Below are 23,944 nucleotides of genomic sequence, written 5' to 3' on the forward strand. Positions count from 1 at the left end.
TGTTGTAGCTTTTTCTAAATGTAGATGAATGGATTATCTTAACTATAAATTAAATCTACCACAGAACTGAATGTGTTAGCTAAGACATCAAAAACCATTCTGACTTTTAAGAATAAGAATAAAAACTGACTGAGGAAACATCAAGACATGTATAAATATATTGTTATTATGCAGTAGCTATTTGGAGCCAGTAAAGGGCATTCAGTTTCATTTGCTGATATGTACTGCTGAAATCTCACTCTCTGTCAGAGACATATTAAATTAAATTACTCTGTCAAAACAAAATATTCTCATTGTGTTAAGATTTATTTAAAAAAAAAAAACACACAGACTGACTGTAAACAAATGTAAGAACTAAAAGACATAATTTAATTAATGTCCCACTAGCCCTTTTAGTCATTCATTCATGAACTGTGTAACCATGATTCACAGTAAATGGCATTCAATGGTAATATCTAATGGCTGCTTACACACGCAGGCTTGTGTGATCAATTCAAACTCATAAAATGAAGCAAGTCTGTAAATTCAGATTTTTGCCCAAGGCTATATCATGTTTTTTCCTTAAAAATAATGGGTTAGTTATTATATAGGGGATGAAAATTTGAATAACCTGTGTAAAAAACAAACATTTAATTTAATACAACTAATATTCTAATTAGAACAAATATTGTCATTTTAAAAAATATCAAATGTAGCATTCAGATTCATCAAATGCAATGAAAAATGAGAGAAAATATGAGCGGCATCAAACAAGTGGGTAATTTTTGCAGGGTAAGTTACATTAATGAGTCTAACTGACTCTTTTACCTATATGTGAATAAATTGGCTCAGAGAGGAGGGACTCAGTGTTCACAGATCTGACATGATGTAATTGTATCTGACAGACTGTGGTTTAAAGGATTCAGTCTGACTCTTCTCAGAGTGAACACTGGTACAATGGATCTTCATTCAGTTATTCTGTTCTGTGCCTTAGCTGGTATGTATATTTATTTGTTTGTTTGATTTGTTTGTCTTTTTTTTTTTTATTTTTTGGCAGCAATAAGTTTTACCTAAAAAGCTACTGTACTTTCTATTTTTCAGCTGCTGTCTTTGGAAATGACATCAAACCAAACAAAACAGACATTTTTGAGAAGGAGGGCTTGGATATCACAATGTCCTGTATTTATTCCTCTTCAACTACAGATACTCTCTACTGGTACCGTCAGTATGGAAAATCAAAACCTGAATTTCTTGTACTCACCTACAGCAGTGCACAAGATGCTAAGAAATCTGATGTAGATCCAAGATTCACTGTTAAAGTAGAAAAAAGGGAACAAATCCATGTGTATCTGAAGATCTCCTCTGCTGCTGTATCAGACTCTGCTCTGTACTACTGTGCTCTGCAGCCCACAGTGACAGGAAACACATCAGCTCTCTACAAAAACCTGTTACAATGAGAGACAAGAGAGAAACACGGAAACAGAGAGAAAAAAAGACAGTAAGAAAAAGCTGTAACAAAGCTGGTAACAAAGAATAAAATCAAAAGGTAGAACTGTTTTCTATTTAATATTATGTGAATTTCTGTTTAGTTTGCAATGAAAATTAGAATATCTGTTCATAAAACAAATTTAACAAGTATTAAAACATCTCAAATGATTCTCATGTATAATACAAGGTAGGGCCTTTAGGTGTGCCAGAGTATGGTAGTGTAAACACATTTACATGGGGAAACATTATACAATTATATTATACATTTATATGATATTAATTGTATTTAAATAATATAATTATATAATAGAAAACATAGCTCTATAAATATAATTTTAATACATAAACTAGCAGAGGAACAAAAACAGAAATAGTGCAGTTTTTTCTTTATTACATTAAAATTCAAATGCCACTTATGCAATAATTGCAGTGAACCAGAAGAGGGCAGTAGGTACTCAATATTACATATGACAGTACAGCAGCTTTTATGGGTCTCCACAAGCTCCTCCTTGGATCATCATTATAATACCAAAAACAAAACTGTCATATTCACTGATTTATCTGGACTTCAGCATAGACACAGTCATGTCACACAGGTTGAGGAATATATAACTCTTTGCACTATTCATTCTTGGTATGAATTCTCATTTAATACAGCTGCATATTCATGTAAGTTGATTATATTTTGAATTGTATTGTACATTAAATATTCTTTCATCTTCACAGAGTGTAGATCAGAGGACACAGTTGATCAACCAGACAAACATATGACTGAAGTTGAAGGACATTCAATAGAAATAAAGTGTAAATACAAAACAGTCCAAATTCCAATTCATCTTCTAGTGACTTGTGACTAGGGTTGCAAAATTATGGGAATTTTCAAGACTGGAAACTTTCCATGGGAATTAACGGGAATATATGGGAATTAACGGGAATATACGAGAATTAACAGGAATTATTGGGAATAAACTGGGAATTTGCAAAATTGCAGGAACTGGGAATGTAAATGTAGCTGACAAGAAAAACTTGCAGCATAATCTTAGATTTAATGCAATTTTAGCTGAATTTCTACCCTATACATTACTCAATCACATGCACACAGCACACTGCTTACTGCAGGGCTGTTAAGGCCACACACCCTACATCCACTAAACATGTGACATTTAAAAACTATAATAAAAATAAAAATTAAGGTAACAGTTAATCATGAACTACAATGAACTACAATATTCATTTTACAATCATTATTATATTAATTGATTGGGTGATTTCATGTAATTGTTCATCATGAACAACTGGATAACATTTATATTTAGCACTAATAGGCAGATAATAATTTCAAATGATGGTAGGCCTTTGTGAGTCAAGCCCCAAATAACATGCAAAATGTGACTGTAATGGAAGAAAAACTAACATTAACTACTCTAATTTAAAACAACATTCATATGTTGACAAAATCACTTCAGTAAATGATGTTACAATGCAGGAAAGTATCATTACAATTTGGGTTTATTTGTTTGGTAATCATACAGTTGTAACATTAGTTCATATGACTGGATCTGATGTCAAATTCAGGTATAATGTGGCTCAGAGAGGAGGGACTCAGTGTTCATATGATCTTAGTGTTTGACAGAAACTGTGGTTGAAAGGATTCAGTCTGACTCTTCTTAGAGTGAACACTTGTACAATGGATCTTCTTTTAATTATTCTATTCTGTGCCTCAGCTGGTATGTTACTTGGTTAATTATTATATAGCCTATAAATACATATTTTTGTTAAAAATGAGTTCTATTAAAAACATCTCACAAAAATTATGAATATTCCTCTTCTTTTTCAGATGCTGTCTTTGGAAATGACATCAAACCAGCCAAAACCAATGTTTCTGCTGAGGAGGGTTCAAGTGTTACATTGTCCTGTAGTTTTTCTGACTCTGTAGGTACAGATTATCTCCACTGGTACCGTCAGTATGGAAGATCAAAACCTGAATTTCTTGTACTCACCTACGACGCTGCAAACAAAGCTCAGGAGTCTACTGTGGATCCAAGATTCACTGTTAATGTGACAAAAAGAGAACAAGTGGATCTGAAGATCTCCTCTGCTGCTGTATCAGACTCTGCTCTGTATTATTGTGCTCTGGCGCCCACAGTGACAGGAAACACATCAGCTCTCTACAAAAACCTGTTACAGTGAGACAGAGAAATGTAGCTAGTATACAAATCACATCAAGACACATTACATCTATTCCCTAAAATACAGCCCTTTTAGAGAAAATACATTTGTCACTTTAGAATGTCTCGTCATTCAAAAAGCATTTGCAATAAAAACCAGAAGAGGGCAGTAGGTGCTAAATATTAAATTTGACAGTACAGCAGCTTTTATAGGTCTCCACAAGCTCCTCCTTGGATCATCATTATAATACCAAAAGCATAATTCTCATACTGACAGATTTTTCTAGACTTCAGCATAGATACAGTCATGTCACACAGGTTGAGGAATATATTTCTCTTCACAATATTCATTCTTGGTATGAATTCTTAATTAATACAGCTGGATATTAATGTAAGTTGATTTTATGTTGTATTGTATTGTACATTAAATATTCTTAAACCTTTACAGAGTGCAGATCAGAGGACAGAGTTGTTCAGCCAGACAAACAAGTGGCTGCAGTTGAAGGAAGATCAGTAGAATTAAAGTGTAAACATAAAGGAGATTCAGCACAAGATTATTTATTCTGGTACATCCAGAGAGCAAATGACTTTCCTAAATACATCCTGAGGAGAAACAAATATGGTGGAGATAATGGCATTGAGTTCCAGGAAAGATTTGACTCTAAACTTTCAGTCAGATTCAGTTCCACTGATGATCCAGGATGTGCGTGTGTCTGACTCTGCTGTGTACTACTGTGCTCTGAGTCCCACAGTGAGAAAACTCAAGTCAAACCACATACAAAAACACAGGAGTTGAATCTCCAGTCAAGAAAGTTTAACATGCTTCTTCTGTTAGATCATGAAATATTGCTTTGCTTTTATACTTATTTTATACACAAAATTATATTATAAAAAAGTATAATTATCCAACAGCTCAATACAAATAAATATATTATACAGTATATGACAACAAATGGATGAATGTGAACAGCAGCAGGAAGTTCAGAGAGGAGGAAGTTCCTGTGTGTGTTTCTGACTGATCTGCAGTGACTTACAGCTCAGAGCACTGAGAGACTCAACAGAGAACTGAACTGATCTGATTGAACATGGACAGATGCGTCATACTGATTCTCATTGTGGGAACAGGTACATTATTTACTGAATAATTAACAAAACTCTGTATACAATTTTAGTTTTTAAAAACATTTTTTTTTTAAGTGTGCATGAAAGTGCTGTGAAATGTGTTTGCAATAGGTTTTTGTCAACCTTGCTTTCACAGATCAAAAATCTAGGTTTTTTGTGCTTTTTGTTGACAGGTTTGGTGGCTGGAGACAACATTGAGCCAGATAAAGGGACAGAAAAAACTTCTAAAGAAACAGAAACTGTCAAGCTGAGCTGCTCATATAGTACAAATAGTGAAAATGTTTGGCTTTACTGGTACAGACAGTATCCCAACAGAGAACCACAGTTTTTATTATACAAAGGTGCCCGATCAGCAGGTGGTGAACACACCTCTGATGATCGGTTTCAGTCAACTACATCACGCACATCCACTGAACTCACTATTACTGATGTACGTCTGTCAGATTCAGCTCACTATTATTGTGCTCTAAGAGTAGTAGCCCAGTGATACAAAACATGAGACATGTCGTACAAAAACCTGAAGCTATTTTCACTTTGAAAATATCTAGTGAAAACCACAATCAAAACCACAATCTATCCAGCCCTGAATGTAATAAAATATGTGGTCACACCTGTGTAAGACTGAATTAGGCCTTTGTTATAAGGCATAAATGAGAAACATCAGAAAAGAAGCATTCAGTCGAGATATCTTGTATGTAAATGTTTAAATTTTTAAATAATTTTTGATATTAAAAAATAAAACCATAATGGTAACAGTAGATAATAAACTAAAATGAACAACAGTAGCGATCATGTAATCATTACTATACTGAATGCATGATTTATTGTAATTGAGTGATTTCAGTATAATTTAGTAATAGTGTTTTCTTGATTTAAGGCAGTGTAAAGTACAATTGTCTTCTAACATGAACAGCTGAGTAGATTAAAAGTCATTTATTAATGACCACTAGTGTTTGATGAAAAATGAAGAATGAGATAATAAAAAACTAGCATAGTCAAAAAAAAGCAGCACCTGCTGATCAACAACAAAAATTAACCTTCACATTATGAGGTGATATTTGATTCCTCAAAGTGATTAGCACGAGCACCTTTTTGAAATGGCATTTTTCTAACCTTATTAAATGTGTCATTTTTATGTCCAATTCATACATTTATATTTATAAATGTTTTATTTTTTTATTATAAACTAATAAAATCAGGAAGAATAAGTTACAAATGAAATGAAATCAGTAGTATCAACAAAATGAATCTACAGAGGTGTTACAGAAGAACACAAAAGTAGCATTTAGATATATTTACAGACTGTTTAACAAGGTGTAGGAATGCAATTAAATTCATAATAACAATGTTATAAGATGTTTTAATATAAGGCTTTTAATATAGAAATAAAATTTAAATGACTGAAATTAAAACTGCCCATAGGTGGCAGCAATTCACTAGTCTTTCAAGTCTTTCTCACTGAATCATTAATTCAATCTATTCATTCAAATGGCTGATTCATTCAGGAATAAAGCAAACGACTGTCTTTCTGAATGGACGATTGAATCATGGACTCATTAAAAATGCAGATTCATTTATAAACAAAACACCATTGTGTTTACATGGAGATGTGCAGTGGCTCAGCTGTGACTTTGTTTAGAACTATTTTTGTTGACGAAATACAGCAATATTTAGACAGCAGTGTTTTTAAAATGTAAGTCACTTAATATTAACTTGTTCATTTGTATAACTGTTGTATAAAACCAAAGATCACATTTGCAAACTTCCTCTAGAATCGTTAAAACGCTGTCATTCATCTCAGTTTATCGCGATCTCACAAACTTTGACATTAGCTTCATCCATATCAAATGATCTGTTATCACATCTTTTAAAGTAAGACGTTACGATTTTTGGCAAAAATAACGGTTCATTCTTGATAATTTACCTAAAGCAGCCTGCTTTTTCATCCAAACTCAAAAAAAAAAAAAAGGCTCTAACCATTTGAATGGATAAAATAAAGAAATTTACTCCGCCCCCCCCATTTTTCCAAAAAATGGATGTACATAAATCCAAAAAAAGATGTAACTGTAATGGAAGAAAGGCTAACACTATTAGTATTGAATTTCAAATCTTTTCAGTTTGATGTATTCAAATGCAAAAATATATTTAGTTTTTATAAGTTCAAATTCTTAAATAAGGATGACTGATCAATTTTGTTTTATTTTTATTATTAATTCAATTTTTGGTAATCATATAGTTGTAACATTAGTTCATGTGACTGGATCTGATGTCATAGTCAGATATAATGTGGCTCAGAGAGGAGGGACTCAGTGTTCATATGATCTTAGTGTCTGACAGAGACTGTGGTTGAAAGGATTCAGTCTGACTCTTCTCAGAGTGAACACTTGTACAATGGATCTTCATTCAGTTATTCTGTTCTGTGCCTCAGCTGGTATGTTATTTGGTTAGTTATTATTATTATATATTTTTGTTTGTTAAAAATTAATAGTTATTTTAAAAACATCTCACAAAAATGACAAATGTCCCTCTTTGTTTTCAGCTGCTGTCTTTGGAAATGACATCAAACCAAACAAAACAGATGTTTTTGCTGAGGAGGGTTCAGACATTACATTATCCTGTAGTTTTTCTTCTGGAGCTAATGATTATCTCCACTGGTACCGTCAGTATGAAAGATCAAAACCTGAATTTCTTGTACTCACCTACGGCAGTGCAAACAAAGCTCAGCAGTCTGTTGTAGATCCAAGATTCACTGTTAGCATTCCAAAAAAGGAACAAGTGGATCTGAAGATCTCCTCTGCTGCTGTATCAGACTCTGCTCTGTACTACTGTGCTCTGGCGCCCACAGTGACAGGAAACACATCAGCTCTCTACAAAAACCTGTTACTATGAGACAAGACAGAAACACAGAGATAGTGAGAGGTAGTATACAAATATGTAATTATTCTAATGCAAAAACGATTAAAACATAAAACAAAAATTTGAATGAAAATTTGTTTGGCAGCATGAAAAATGAATTACATCAAGTCCCTATAATACAGCTCTTATTAGTCGTTTTAAAATAACTGGTAAATTCAGAAAACAAATATCTTCTTTTGCAATAAAATGAAATGTATGAGGAAATGTTTCAGTTATGTAGTACTTGCAGTGAACCAGAAGAGGGCAGCAGATGCTCAATATTACATTTGACAGTACAGCAGCTTTTATAGATCTCCAGAAACTCCACCTAGGATCCTCATTATAATACCAAAAGCAATACTCTCATATTTACTGATTTTTCTAGACTTCAACATAGATACAGTCATGTCACACAGGTTGAGGAATATATTTTTCTTCACACTACTCATTCTTGGTATGAATTTGCATTTAATACAGTTCCATATTTATGTAAGTTGTTTATATTTTGTATTGTATTGTCTATTAAATATTCTTATATCTTTACAGAGTGCAGATCAGAGGACACAGTTGTTCAGCCAGACAAACATGTGACTGAAGGTGAAGGAAAATCAGTAGAATTAAAGTGTAAATATAAAGAATATTCAGCACAGGATACTTTATTCTGGTACGTCCAGAGAGATAATGACATTCCTAAATACATCCTGAGGAGAAGCAAATATGGAGGAAAAGATAATGATGCTCAGTTTCAGGAGAGATTTCACTCTGAAGTGTCATCAGATTCAGTTCCACTGACAATCAAGAACCTGCATGTGTCTGACTCTGCTGTGTACTACTGTGCTCTGAGGCCCACAGTGAGAAAACTCAAGTCAAACCACATACAAAAACACAAGAGCTGAATCTCAGTCAAGAAATTATAACATGCTTCTCCTGTTTAGAATATGAAATGTTGCCTTTGCTTTTCAAATACTCATTTTATACACAAAATTATATTATAAAAAAGTATAATTATCCAACAGTTCAATACAAATAAATATATTATACAGTATACAACAACAAATAGATGAATGTGAACAGCAGCAGGAAGTTTAGAGAGGAGGAAGTTCCTGTGTGTGTTTCTGACTGATCTGCAGTGACTTACAGCTCAGAGCACTGAGAGACTCAACAGAGAACTGAACTGATCTGATTGAACATGGACAGATGTGTCATACTGATTCTCACTGTAGGAACAGGTATGTTATTTACTGAATAATTAACAAAACTCTGTATACTTAGTTTGTTGTAATACTTTTTTGTATAAGTTCTGTAATATGTGTTTGCAATGGGGTTTTGTTAACCTTGCTTTCACAGATCAAAAATCTGATTTTTGTGCTTTTTAATGACAGGTTTGGTGACAGGAGACATTTATCCAGATAAAGAGACAGAAAAAAACTCTAGAGAAACAGAAACTGTCAGGTTGAGCTGCTCATATAGTGCAAACAGTGAATATGTTTGGCTTTACTGGTACAGACAGTTTCCCAACAGAGAACCACAGTATTTATTACTCCGAGGTGCCCGATCTAATTCTGGTGAAGACACCTCTGATGATCGGTTTCATTCGGCTACATCACGTACATCCACTGAACTCACTATTACTGATGTACGTCTGTCAGATTCAGCTCACTATTATTGTGCTCTAAGAGTAGGAGCCCAGTGATACAAAACATGAAACATGTCGTACAAAAACCTGAAGCTCTTTTCACTTTGAAAATATCTAGTGAAAACCACAATCAAAACCACAATCTATCCTAAAATATGTGGTCACACCTGTGTAAAACCGAATAAGGCCTTTGTTATAAAGCATAAATGTATATGAGAAACTTCAGAAAAGAACCACTAACAGTATGTCCACGTCATGTTGGTAACTGTTTATTTTAATTAATTTTAAATATATTTAACATAAAATGAACAACAACAGTGATCATGCAATTATTACTATATTGACTGCATGATTTAACCCTTTAACTGTCACTCTCATTTTTGAACACAGACATAAAAATGCACTGTCCAGACTTACCTTTTTTATAATTCATGATTAAAAACATTTTGTAATATGATTTTGATGTACATTTTCTACGGTAATGCAATGTCTGATTTTAAAATGCCTTTTAATTGATATATATATATATATATATATATATATAGATATTTGAATTTTGAGATTTGAACTGATATATAATGTCTCATGATTTCTAAAGCGTGATTGGGAAAAAGGCAATGAAGAAAGTTTGTGACAAAGGTCAGAACTCATGTTATGATGTAGATTTTTTTAAGTTGCACTCTTGACATATATTAATCTATTATTACTTCACATAAATATGGTAAAATATCTATTTAGGAGTCTTAGACCTTTCCAACGATGTATAGTTTGTGATGATTAGATTAGGATTTATTTGTAATATGGTGAAGTAAACTTCAGTGGCATCCCACTGGGGGGACGGTGACAGTTAAAGTGTTAATGTAGTGATTTCAATATAATTTAGTAATAGTGTTTTCTTGATTTAAGGCTATATATGTCTTCCGACATTAACAACTGGATATCATTTATGCTTAACAGCAATAGGCATATAAACTGTTTTAAATAATGGTACACTGTTATAAGTATAGCAAATCCATAACTCATAATAACATTCAAAACGTGACTGTAATGAAAGAAAAACGAACACTAAAGACCTAATTTGACAACATCTTTTCAGTTAATGACGTTACACCCAAATGTATAAACATCATTACAATAGTCTCATTCTCATAAGGTAATATTCTTAAATAAGGATGACAGATCAATTTGGTTGATTTGTTTGGTAATCATACAATTGTAACATCAGGTCATGTGACTGGATCTGATGTCGAAATTCAGATATAATGTGGCTCAGAGAGGAGGAGCTCAGTGTTCATATGATCTTAGTGTCTGACAGAGACTGTGGTAGAAATGATTCAGTCTGACTCTTCTCAGAGTGAACACTTGTACAATGGATCTTTGTTCAGTTATTCTGCTCTGCATCAGCTGGTATGTTACTTGGTTAATTATTATATAAATATACATTTTTTTGTTGTTAAAAATAAGCTCTATTAAAAAACTATTAATCTCACAAATGTACCTTTTTTCAGCTGCTGTCTTTGGAAATGTCATTAATCCAAACAAAACAGATGTGTTTGCTGAGCAGGGTTCAAATGTAACGTTGTCTTGTAGTTTTACTGCATCTGGAGGTGCAGATTATCTCCACTGGTACCGTCAGTATGGAAGAACAAAACCTGAATTTCTTGTACTCATCTTCAACACTGAAAACAAAGCTCAGCAGTCTGTTGTGGATCCAAGATTCACTGTTAATATTCCAAAAAAGGAACATGTGGATCTGAAGATCTCCTCTGCTGCTGTATCAGACTCTGGCGCCCACAGTGACAGGAAACACATCAGTTCTCTACAAAAACCTGTTACAATGAGAGACAAGAGAGAAACACAGAGGCAGTAAAAGAAAACTAGTACGCAAACATAAATCTAATGCAAAAATGATCAAAAAATAAAACAACGATTCCAAAGTTAGTCAAAAGGCCAGGTTTTTAACAGTATGCAAATTTGTGTGGCATTATAAAACAAATCCATACAATACACTGCTTTAACTGACCAGTCACTTTAGAATATTCTGCCATTCATGCAAATAATGTTTATTTGCATGAATCTGTATGAGATTGCAGACTCAGTTATACCATACTTGCAGTGAACCAGAAGAAGGCAGCAGGTGCTCAATATTACAACATATGTTTGTTTACAATACACATTTCTGAAATGTACAAGCTATAATAAAGTCAGACTGAATGTAATAGTCAAATGAACTACAATAATAATCATGAAATCAATATAATATTGTCTATCCATTCTCCAAACTTTATCCTCTGTTGGGTCACAGCAATGTAATTTTATTTAATTGCATGAATTCAACTTAATTTTAAATATGTAAAAGTGTTTTCTTTGTTTAAAGGCTGTGCACAGTATACTTGTCTTGCAAACATGTAAACAAGTGGAATGATTTATGATGTAAACATAAGTATGTGTTTCATATGATTTTGTTTTAAAGAATTACCAAATTAGAATTTATCTAATGTAACACTGATGGAGAGGTACATGTGTTTCACATGACTTTACACTGTTGTTAGGTCCAAAATGACATTTAAAATGTTTGCGACTCTGATGGAGAAAAAACTCTAAAACATCATATGTTCGTATGTACTGTATCATTTCTGTCAAAATCATTTTAATTAAAGCTGGCACACCCAGCTTTTCTTTTTTTTTTCCTAAATAAGGTTCACAGATTAATAATACAGTAACAGTTGTTCATATGAATAGATCTTTCTTCTCTCCTGCACTTCTGAATTGACTTATAATATAAGAGAGGAGGGACTCAGTGTTCATATTGTGTCTGACAGAGACTGTCGTTGAAAGGATTCAGTCTGACTCTTTTCAGAGTGAACACTTCTACAATGGATTTTCATTCAGTTATTCTGCTCTGTGTCTCAGCTGGTATGTTTATTTATTTGCATTAATTTAATTTAATTTATTGTTTACAATTTTACTCAAACATTTCACTATAAAGTTACCAAGGAACATTTTTTCATTTTCAGCTGCCGTACTTGGAAATGTCATCAAACCAAACCAAACATATGTTGTTCATGAGGAGGGTTCAGATATTACACTATCCTGTAGTTTTTCTGCCTCTGGAGGTACAGATTATCTCTACTGGTACCGTCAGTATGGAAGATCAAAACCTGAATTTCTTGTACTCACCTACACCAGTGCAAACAAAGCTCAGCCGTCTGATGTAGATCCAAGATTCACTGTTAACATTACAAAAAAGGAACATGTGGATCTGGAGATCTCTTCTGCTGCTGTATCAGACTCTGCTCTGTACTACTGTGCTCTGAGGCCCACAGTGACAGGAAACACATCAGCTCTCTACAAAAACCTGTTACAATGAGAGAACAGAGAGAAACACAGACAAAGATGAAGACTGCAAGTGCCAATTACAGATGAAAAAAATAACAGGTAATACCAAAATCATAAACTAGACCACTTCTTTTAATTAAAATGCATGCATCTGTGTGCATTCAAGTTATATTAAATCCCCATGAAGCTACTCTTTAATACATGTAATTAAAAAAAACTGTCAAACAATAAAACAAGTCAAACGAATCTTATGTGCCATTAATAGGGCAGGTTGATGTATGCCACAGGATGGCAGTGTTCACACACATTCAGATTAAGTTACTGCTATGATTTACATTCTTATGATAAGACAATACATCATACTACAACATTGTTGTACAATTATATTAAACAATTATACTTAAAATTGAAACATAAAAAATTTCATAAAAAAGACATTTTTCAGTTTTTCATTACTTAATATTTCTATGCTCATAACAAATAGGAGGAAGTTGGCAAAGTGAAAAACACTGGCATCTGATATGGCATCAACAATGGCATCTGATATGCTTCTCATGGTGCTTTTGATGTAAACGCTTAACGCTCATGCAAATCTTTTCAATATACAACACTCTGTAATTCTCTAATAAAACAGTGTTATCTAACACAGTTAAATGACAATAATGAACCTCAGCAGGAAGTTCAGAGAGGAGGAAGTTCCTGTGTGTGTTTCTGACTGATCTGCAGTGACTTACAGCTCAGAGCACTGAGAGACTCAACAGAGAACTGAACTGATCTGATTGAACATGGACAGATGTGTCATACTGATTCTCATTGTGGGAACAGGTACATTTTCAATTTATTATTTAAACTCTGTATGTAAATATTTATGATGATTTAAAATGACAAACTACAAAGGGTATTGATTTAGTCTTTCGCATTTTTGTAAAACATGGCTAGAAAAGTGTTTGAAATATTATTTTATCAACTTTGTTTTGACCTAATTAAAAATCAGTTCATATGTGCTTATTGTTGACAGGTTTGGTGGCTGGAGACAGATAAAGGGACAGAAAAAAACTCTAAAGAAGGAGAAACTGTCAAGCTGAGCTGCTCATATAGTTCAAGTAGCGAATATGTTCGGCTTTACTGGTACAGACAGTATCCCAACAATGGACCACAGTATTTATTATTTAAAAATGCACGGTCATCAGTTGATAATGAGCACACCTCTGATGATCGGTTTGAGTTGACTGCATCACGCACATCCAGTGAACTCACTATTACTGATGTACGTCTGTCAGATTCAGCTCACTATTATTGTGCTCTAAGAGTAGAAGCCCAGTGATACAAAACATGAGACATGTCGTACAAAAACCTGAAGCTCTTTTCACTTTGAAAATATCTAGTGAAAGCCACAATCAAAACCACAATCTATCCAGCCCAGAATGTAATAAAATATGTGGTAACACCTGGTAATTTTTTTTTTTTTAAATAAAATCCAAGAAGCTTTGCATATAGCCTACAGTGTATATATGTTTTACTGTTTGATTAATTATGGACCTTTTCTTTTTCAAAGGAAGTTCTTTTGGTGACACAATACAACCATGGTTTCCAGAAAAACATGGTTCTGAGGGTGAAAATGTGACTCTGTCCTGTAACTACAGTGTCACTAGCGGCACTAGTGTTACTCTCCAGTGGTATCGCCAGTATCCTGGAGCAAAACCAGAGTTTTTACTTTTTGTCACTGAATATTCAAACAAATCTGAGTCTGAACTACGTCTATTTTCAGAAGCTAAAAAAGAAATCAAACGTGTGGATCTGAAGATCTCCTCTGCTGCTGTGTCAGACTCTGCTCTGTATTACTGTGCTCTGGTGCCCACAGTGACAGGAAACACATCAGCTTGCTACAAAAACCTGTAAAAAGCTGTAATATTTATACTGTATACTGTATACTTATGTATGTAAGAAAAATAACAAAACCACTGAAAATAAATCACAGGTAGCTAGAAAAATCTAAAAGTAGAAAAAACACTTTACCACAGTACATGAAAAAACAAATACAAACAATATGTAACATCTTAAAATGAGGGAATCTAATGATGAAGTAATAAGTAATAATAGTCAGACGGCAATATAAACAAGAATGTTAAAATCCTACATGACTGTCTTATAATCATAGTCGATAAATGACTTAAGAATATTGTGTAATTAAAACTAAACAATAAAAATAACAAATGTTAAAATATCTCACATGATTCTCATGTGTAATATATAGTGCACACATTCTCTTTCTTGTTCCAAATTCTAGGTATAAACAAAGCTAGACTATAATTAGATATTCAATATTCTTTAATATTGTTCATATTTTCATGTTCATGAGAAATGAGAGGAAATTAGACAGAGACAAAAAGAACATCAAGTATTTAAGCCATGCCTTTAAAAAGCAGGAAGTTCCTGTGTGTGTTTCTGACTGATCTGCAGTGACTTACAGCTCAGAGCACTGAGAGACTCAACAGAGAACTGAACTGATCTGATTGAACATGGACAGATGCGTCATACTGATTCTCATTATGGCAACAGGTACACTATTCAACTTAAACAGTTTATTTAAACGATTATAGTATGTTTTCATTATTTGTAATTTTTTTGGTAAGTGCTGTGAAATTGTGAAAGCGTTTATTTTGTAAACTCTGCTTTGCAATCAAAAATCAGTTCATATGTGCTTATTGTTGACAGGTTTGGTGGCTGGAGACAGTATTGAGCCAGATAAAGGGACAGAAAAAAACTCTAGAGAAAGAGAAACTGCCAAACTGAGCTGCTCATATAGTACAAATAGTGATAATGTTTGGCTTTACTGGTACAGACAGTATCCCAACAGAGAACCTGAGTATTTATTATTCAAAGGTGCCCGATTACAAAGTTATGCACACACCTCTGATCAACGGTTTCAGTCAACTACATCACGCACATCCACTGAACTCACTATTACTGATGTACGTCTGTCAGATTCAGCTCACTATTATTGTGCTCTAAGAGTAGTAGCCCAGTGATACAAAACATGAGACATATCGTACAAAAACCTGAAGCTCTTTTCACTTTGAAACTATGTAGTGAAAACCACAATCAAAACCCCAATCTATCCATCCCAGAATGTAATAAAATATGTGGTAACACCTGTAAATTATGTTCAGGATAGTTAGTTTAGTGCACAAATACATGTCTTAATTTCTACCTTAATTACTACATTTCATGAATGACATTGGGGAAGTTTGGGGAAGGTTCATTCAATTCCAGTATTACAGTACCCCTGTAATTTCAGATGTTGGCCACAGTGTGGCATAATCTATAATGTTGGTAGCAACTGATAATTTAAGCTGCCGCTGTATGTGCCTAACTTCTGCACACAATTATGCAGTAAAAGACTAACACTGCCTGCTGTAGTTAAACTAAGTGTAATTTGAAGAAATTTACTTTTAATGGATGCAGTCTTTTGGAAAATAACTTTCAGTATTCAATTCAATGCTTAAAAAACAGTAATACTGAAGTCATCTGAGATCATTTTCAAGACTATACAGCATTGCTATGGACAGTGGTAAATATTAGGAAATATATGGCTGGCGCTGAGCTCCTCATTTGACCAACCAATCAAACAATTCAGAGCAGTGTAATTACAGACTGTGCAGTGAGTTTCAGTGAATAAAAGTGATATAAACTAATCAAATGCATGGATAAATACTGTATGTATATTCTAAGATTAATGATTGTACGTAAAGACATAGTTAAGTGATATGGTTTTACATATACACAATATTACAGTCTTCACTGAGACCGACAGACTCCTCCCAGCAGTCAGAGTGATTTGAATTTATTGCTGCCTAACAGATGCAGAAAGCGGAAGAGAATCACAACATCTCTGCATTTCTTAAGAGTCTGTAATTTCAGTTACATATAATGGTACTGTGGAAAAGTGCCATCATACACATCATATTATAACATTATGTTACACATTTTCTTTGTCCAAATTATACAGAAAATTGAAATGTATATATTCAAAAATTATATAACACAAAACAACTCTATAAGGAAAAAATACGTATTATTCAGGTTTTCATAACATAATATTTCCATGCCTGATAATAAATATGAGGAAACTGAAAAGTGAAAAACACAGGCATCTAAAATTTAAGCGATTATAGATTTAATTAAATTAGTGAATTAAAATGGTAAATAAATGAAAATAAATTAATTAAAACTTAAAGGTAACGGTCAGTGTAAAGTGCACAGTATATTTCACTGGCTGACAGTTGGCTTTATTTTGGCTCTTATTGAGTTTTTTTTTTATTAATGCTTTTTGTAGAAATACTACATGGCCTATGCACCTTAATTACCGCTTTAGTGTTCAAAATTGTTTAAATAACATGCTTTTGATATAAAAGCTCATGCAAATCTTTTCATATACAACATCTAATTTTCTAATAAAATAGTATAGTTATCTAAAACAGCTAAATGACAGTCATGAACCTCAGCAGGAAGTTCAGAGAGGAGGAAGTTCCTGTGTGTGTTTCTGACTGATCTGCAGTGACTTACAGCTCAGAGCACTGAGAGACTCAACAGAGAACTGAACTGATCTGATTGAACATGGACAGATGTGTCATACTGATTCTCATTGTGGCAACAGGTAAATTACTGATTCATTAATGAAACTCGGTACATAAATATTTCTGATATTTTTAAAATCTCAAACCACAAAGGCTACTGATATTACTTTAGTCATTTGTATCTTTGTAAAACATGGCTAGAAATGTGTTTGCAATATTGTTTTGTAAACTTTGCTCTCACCAAATCAAAAATCAGCTCATATGTGCTCATTGTTGACAGGTTTGGTGGCTGGAGACAGTATTGAGCCAGATAAAGGGACGGAAAAAACCTCTAAAGAAACAGAAACTGTTAAGCTGAGCTGCTCATATAGTACAAATAGTAATGTTCGGCTTTACTGGTACAGACAGTATCCCAGCAGAGAACCACAATTCTTATTATACAAAAATTCATGGTCAGATTATGAAGACACCTCTGATGATCGGTTTCATTCGATCATCGGTTTCATACTAGTACAAGTAGCGAAAATGTTTGGCTCAACAGAAAACCACAATTCCTACTATCCAAAAATTTTAAATTACTCACCCATCTATTCTTTAAACTGCTATACATTTTAGAATTGTCTTGCAAACACATGAACAACTAGATTATGATGCATGATGGAAACTTAACCCTTGCGCATCAATAAAAAAAAAAAAAAGTTGCACATAGGTCTTTAGTGGATAAAAATGTCCATGTCAAAAAACTGTCATACAAATTTGAAGCTTGGGAGAACAGACTTAAGTTTGGTCTCATTTTAAAGAAGACCCATGGCAGATTATTGCTGAAGTAGAAAATGTTTTAAAAGTGAAACCAAAAAAGTTATAGAGGTTTAAGTTTAAGAAAATGCTTCATGAACAAAATTTTATATAAAATATATATTTTATGAAAGACACTGAACTCTAAACTTGCTAGAAAATCAAAGCTAATACCTCAAAGCTAATAAATCTAAACAAGCTGTGTTCCAAATTTGAGGCTGACATCTCAAAAAATGAGCTTTCAGTAAGATTTTGTTTGGGCGCAGTACCAGAATTTACCCATTAGATGGCAGCAAAACTCCACAGGTGCACACAGTGGTTGGATTTTGCAGTAGTTTTTCTCTTTCAAATATTACAAACACACACACGTTTTTTTTTTTTTTTTATGATACACATACAAACCACATTCTGACATCCATACTAACACACCCACACAATTATAGCTGCATTATTTATCCAGTTGGCTCTATAATAAAGCAGGAATAAAGCGAGTATTTGCTTTATTGGCCAAATCTAACAAAAACTGACACCATTGGTAATAAATGGTAAAAAAAAAAAAAATGTTAAGCCTTGCCAACAGAATGAAAGTCTATTAATTAAAATTGTATAATTTTACAGTTAAATGGCACTGCAATTAAAAATAGCAGTTTTAAAGGGTTTCAATGGGGACATTTTTGTCCTTAAGGTCCTGAGAGGAACTATTTTTGTACCTAGTGCAAAATAGATGTACTAAAGGAAATGGGGGTGAAATAGTAATTCTAATAAAAATACACACCTGTGCTAAAATTTATGCACCTGCCAATAACACAGGCAAAATGATAAAAAAAAGGACAAAAATGTCCAAAAGGTTGCACAAGGGTTAGTTTCATCTGTTTTTGTTGTTAAAGAATTATCAGAGTAGAATTTATCTGTATTTTAACACTGATTGGCAGATTGCTACATTGTTGTGAGCCAGGCACAAAATGAGATTTAAAATGTTTCTGAATCTGAATTAATCTGACTAAAACACTTCCCTATTTAAAATAGCATTAATTACTGACAAAATAACTGTAATTAAAGCTGTCACTCCTTATCAAATAGTGATGAATCATTATAATTACTTAATTATAATGTATTTTTCTGCTTAAGCATCATGTTATTCTGTTATTCTCACAAAGGCAATAATATTTAAAAAAAATATTCATACAGATGTTACAATCATTCATGTGATTAGATCTTCTCTTTTCAATGTCTGCAATTCAGGTGTAATGTGGCTCAGAGAGGAGGGACTCAGTGATCATATGATCTTGGTGTCTGACAGAGACTGTGGTTGAAATGATTCAGTCTGACTCTTCTCAGAGTGAACACTTGTACAATGGATCTTCATTCAATTATTCTGTTCTGTGTCTCAGGTGGTATGTGTATTTATTTGCATTATTATTTTATTTATGTATTTTTGGTTAACAATTTTACTAAAACATTTCAGCAAAAAATTACAAAAAAAAAAAAAAAAAAAAAAAACCTTTATTTTCAGTTGCTGTCCTTGGAAATGTCATCAATCCAGACCAAACAGATGTTGTTGATAAGGAGGGTTCAGATATTACATTATCCTGTAGTTTTTCCCCTACCACTGGATATACAGATAATCTCCACTGGTACCGTCAGTATGGAAAATCAAAACCTGAATTTCTCGTACTCACCTACAGCAGTGCAAGTGAAGCTGAGCGGTCTGATGTAGATCCAAGATTTACTGCTAATGTTGAAAAAAGGCAACAAAACCATGTGAATCTGACGATCTCCTCTGCTGCTGTATCAGACTCTGCTCTGTACTACTGTGCTCTGCAGCCCACAGTGACAGGAAACACATCAGCTCTCTACAAAAACCTGTTACAATGAGAGACAAAAGAGAAACACAAATACAGAGATTAAAACAAAGAGAAAGAAGCTGCAAGTGGCAATTACAGTATTATAAACCAATGAAAATCACAAGTAGTACCAAAATCAAAAGGTAGACACAGATTTCTTTTCTTTTATGTATAATGTGTTCATTTGTGTGGCAATGTGAAATTTACATTACATTAAATTACAGTTACTGCCTTTTACTAGCATTAATTCAGGAAACTGTCAAATGTAACAAACAATAAAATATTTTAAATAAATGATTCTCATGTGCAATAAATAGTGAAGGTTCATGTATGCTACAGGATGGCATTTTTTCACCCATATTATCTGGAAATTATTTGCTATGCACCACTATTATCTCTATGATGGTTTGCACATAGTGAGAAAGCTGAACTCCATCAAGACATCTCATATTGCTTTTGATGTAAAACCTTATGTAAATCTTTTTATAAAATTCTCTAATAAAAGTGTGTAGTTATTCAAACATAATCATGAATAGCAGCAGGAAGTTCAGAGAGGAGGAAGTTCCTGTGTGTGTTTCTGACTGATCTGCAGTGACTTACAGCTCAGAGCACTGAGAGACTCAACAGAGAACTGAACTGATCTGATTGAACATGGACAGATGTGTCATACTGATTCTCATTGTAGGAACAGGTATAATATTGGTATTATAATTGTAGTCATTTGTATTTTTGTAAAACATGTTTGCTTTCACAAACCAAAAATCAGTTTATATATGCTTATTGTTGACAGGTTTGGTGTCTGGAGACAGTATTGAACCAGATAAAGGGACAGAAAAAACTTCTAAAGAAGGAGAAACTGTCAAGCTGAGCTGCTCATATAGTACAAGTAGTGAAAGTGTTCGGCTTTACTGGTACAGACAGTATCCCAACAGAGAACCACAATATTTATTACTCGAAAATGCACGGTCAATGAACAGTTATAAACACACCTCTGATGATCGGTTTCAGTCGACTACATTACGTACATCAACTGAACTCACAATTACTGATGTACGTCTGTCAGATTCAGCTCACTATTATTGTGCTCTAAGAGTAGGAGCCCAGTGATACAAAACATGAGACATGTCGTACAAAAACCTGAAGCTCTTTTCACTTTAAAAATATCTAATGAAAAGCACAATCAAAACCACAATCTATCCAGCCCTGAATGTAATAAAATATGTGGTCACACCTGTGTGTGGTTGATTCAGGTCTGCTAAAAAATTTCTAAGAAGTATTAATGTGTTTAGATATTACAATCTATGTGGTTCCTTTTATGCAAAAATACATTCTTAATACATTCTCAATTTCTTAATTGTTGTCATGCAGTAAAAACAAGGAGCCAGTAAAAAGCATCTTTATAATTTCTGTCATACAATAACATTCTAGGAAACTGTGCTGCTTTTTAGCTTTGGTGCAGCAGTTTAAGGAGTTCTTTACTTCTCTACAGAGAAAACCAAGTTAAAAGTCAAATAGGAATCTTTATTAATTATTTCAGCTTCTGTCACTTAGAAGAACATTTTATAATTTAATTAATACTATGTAATTTCAGATGTTGGCCACTGTGTGTCATAATCTATGAAGTTGTTGAAAACGTCTTATTTAAGATCCTTCTATATGTGTATAATGTCTGTTGATACTGTGAAACAATTCTGGCCTGGTAAAGTTCAGACTAATATTGCCTGCAACAAATCAAAATCACAAATAGGGATGTGTCAATGGCTGCAGTTCTTGGTAAGTAATTCTATGTTGTCCAAATTAAACAAATTTGTATTATTCTAACATAAGAACATGTACGATCATGATTTCTTTCTTTTATATTTCCTGCAGAGTTTGGGAAGTTCTGTCAATCAGCCAACAAGAGTTCAAAAAGCTTCTGAACAGAAGATGGTTCGAATGACTGCATTTACAAACCAGTGACTGTTTTCATTATCTTTACTAGCACCAACAAAAAACTAGTCAGATAGGGACTTTTATTATTTAAACTTTTGACTGGATCAAGAACATTTTATAATTTAATTAAAACCATTTCATTTCAAAAGTTAACACTGTGTGTCATAATCTAAATTAATCTGTGCGTGTCTAACATCCTAACATGAACTAAGAGCTCTAAAATGTGCAGTTTTTGAAAGGAAGAATAAACACACTTCAGCAGCCCCATTAGAACATTATTGAGGAGTGTGTGAAACATGAAACAGTGTTTCAAACACTGTTTTGGAATCCTGTTTGAAAGATGATGTAGCCTCACCTGTATAATAATTCAGCTTTGACATGGGTACATTATTCATTCAAACAATTTGTTTATTATGGAAAAAATCCTTAAAATAAAATCCATTTATACACAGTATATAAAATGATTTATTGTTTTTATTAAGGCCCTTGCATTTTATGCCAAAGTTCTTTTGGTTAACAATGAACCATGGTTTCCAGAAAAATATGCAAATGTGATTTTTATATCATTTTGCCTTCATTTTGCAAATTAAAGTCCTGCTAGTGGTAAAATGTTAGTCCAGTGGACAGGCCAAAAACCTTACCAGCATAAATGCTATTTAAATTACTCTGTCATATTTAATTCAAACTTTTTGTGTAGCCTGATGAAAGCATTCATAGTATTATGCTTTTTTTTTTTTTATTGCACATTTATTTGTTGTCTTATTAAATCTATGTTTGATTATTTCTTAGGGACGCAGAAACGCACAGATTTCGTGGAATGACCCCCTTTTCTTTACTCGTACCAACATAAAACCAGTGGATTCCCAGTTTACATGCTCTGTAAACTCTCGACTGGATCAAGCAGCAGTGAAAAAGAAAGAGGAAAGATTTCATGCAGATCTCAAGAAAACATCAAGCTCTCTGTCAATCCAGGATCTATGTGTATCTGACTTTGCTGTTTACTACTATGCTCTGAAACCCACTATGACTAAAACAAATAAACATCCTGACAAGGACTACAAGCTCTGAAATGTAAAGTTTTTGACATGAGCATGTTTTACACTAGAATAAACAAACTCCAGCAGCAGGTGGAGCTTATTTACACTGTTGAGAGTGTCAGACAGAATGAAACAGTTACAGTTACTCAGATACTATTGTAGTCGTCACTCTTCAAGACATCATGTTTCTCTTCACCTGTATAATAATCCAATTTTGCATGGGTAAGATATTCATTCAATCAATATGTAGTACCAAAAAAAATTTTTTTAAAAAAAATCCATTTTTATACAGCCTATTTGTGGCAATGTTTTACTGTTTAAATAATTAAGGACCTTTTCTTTTTCAAAGGAAGTTCTTTTGGTGACACAATACAACCATGGTTTCCAGAAAAACATGGTTCTGAGGGTGAAAATGTGACTCTGTCCTGTAACTACAGTGTCATTAGCGGCACTAGTGTTACTATCCAGTGGTATCGCCAGTATCCTGGAGCAAAACCAGAGTTTTTACTTTTTGTCACTGAATATTCAAACAAATCTGAGCCTGAACTACGTCTATTTTCAGAAGCTAGAAAAGAAATCAAGCGTGTGGATCTGAAGATTTTCTCTGCTGCTGTATCAGACTCTGCTCTGTATTACTGTGCTCTGGTGCCCACAGTGACAGGAAACACATCAGCTTTCTACAAAAACCTGTAAAAAGCTATAATTTTTATATTTGTAATTGTGTTTTATGTATTTAAGAAAAAATAATAAAACCACTGAAAATAAATCACAGGTAGCTAGAAAAATCAGCTGCCGTCTTAGAAAAAACACTTAACCACAGTACATGAAAAACCAAATACAAAACAATAAATAAATCTTAAAACCAAAATCTAATGATAGAACAAATAATTTAATAATAGTGAACCTTTGACAATATAAACAAGAAGAATATTAAAATCCTACATGACTGTCTTACAATCATAGTTGACAAATTAATTAAGAAAATTGTGTAATTAAAACTAAAAATACAAATAAAAATGTTAAAATATCTTAAAATGATTCTCATGTGTAATATATAGTGCATACATTCTCTTTCTTGTTCCAAATTATGCTTATAAATAAAGCTAGCTAGACTAGATATTCAATATTCTTT

General features: G+C 33.2%; 8 gene segments (V, D, J or C); all 8 read left to right on the forward strand.

Moving 5' to 3' along the window:
• The first annotated feature begins 831 nt into the window (after positions 1–831).
• On the forward strand, positions 832–1,436 carry LOC127159895 (T cell receptor alpha variable 12-3-like). The segment is given in 2 exon segments: positions 832–976; positions 1,081–1,436. Coding segments are annotated over 2 exon segments (396 nt in total).
• A 1,567-nt stretch (positions 1,437–3,003) lies between these two features.
• On the forward strand, positions 3,004–3,657 carry LOC127159877 (T cell receptor alpha variable 38-1-like). The segment is given in 2 exon segments: positions 3,004–3,194; positions 3,305–3,657. Coding segments are annotated over 2 exon segments (393 nt in total).
• A 947-nt stretch (positions 3,658–4,604) lies between these two features.
• LOC127159878 (Ig kappa chain V region 3381-like) lies at positions 4,605–5,244 on the forward strand. The segment is given in 2 exon segments: positions 4,605–4,760; positions 4,931–5,244. Coding segments are annotated over 2 exon segments (354 nt in total).
• Positions 5,245–7,047: 1,803 nt separating this feature from the next.
• Positions 7,048–7,646, forward strand: LOC127159879 (T cell receptor alpha variable 12-3-like). The segment is given in 2 exon segments: positions 7,048–7,188; positions 7,297–7,646. Coding segments are annotated over 2 exon segments (390 nt in total).
• LOC127159880 (T cell receptor alpha variable 8-3-like) lies at positions 7,643–8,548 on the forward strand. The segment is given in 2 exon segments: positions 7,643–7,676; positions 8,199–8,548. Coding segments are annotated over 2 exon segments (384 nt in total).
• Positions 8,549–8,691: 143 nt separating this feature from the next.
• LOC127159892 (T cell receptor alpha variable 18-like) lies at positions 8,692–9,490 on the forward strand. The segment is given in 2 exon segments: positions 8,692–8,881; positions 9,035–9,490. Coding segments are annotated over 2 exon segments (351 nt in total).
• Positions 9,491–12,069: 2,579 nt separating this feature from the next.
• LOC127159881 (T cell receptor alpha variable 12-3-like) lies at positions 12,070–12,658 on the forward strand. The segment is given in 2 exon segments: positions 12,070–12,204; positions 12,306–12,658. Coding segments are annotated over 2 exon segments (393 nt in total).
• A 666-nt stretch (positions 12,659–13,324) lies between these two features.
• On the forward strand, positions 13,325–14,187 carry LOC127159893 (T cell receptor alpha variable 4-like). The segment is given in 2 exon segments: positions 13,325–13,452; positions 13,646–14,187. Coding segments are annotated over 2 exon segments (346 nt in total).
• Positions 14,188–23,944: the final 9,757 nt, after the last annotated feature.

The sequence above is a fragment of the Labeo rohita genome, unplaced genomic scaffold, assembly GCF_022985175.1.
Source record: "Labeo rohita strain BAU-BD-2019 unplaced genomic scaffold, IGBB_LRoh.1.0 scaffold_260, whole genome shotgun sequence".
NCBI classification, from domain to species: domain Eukaryota; kingdom Metazoa; phylum Chordata; class Actinopteri; order Cypriniformes; family Cyprinidae; genus Labeo; species Labeo rohita.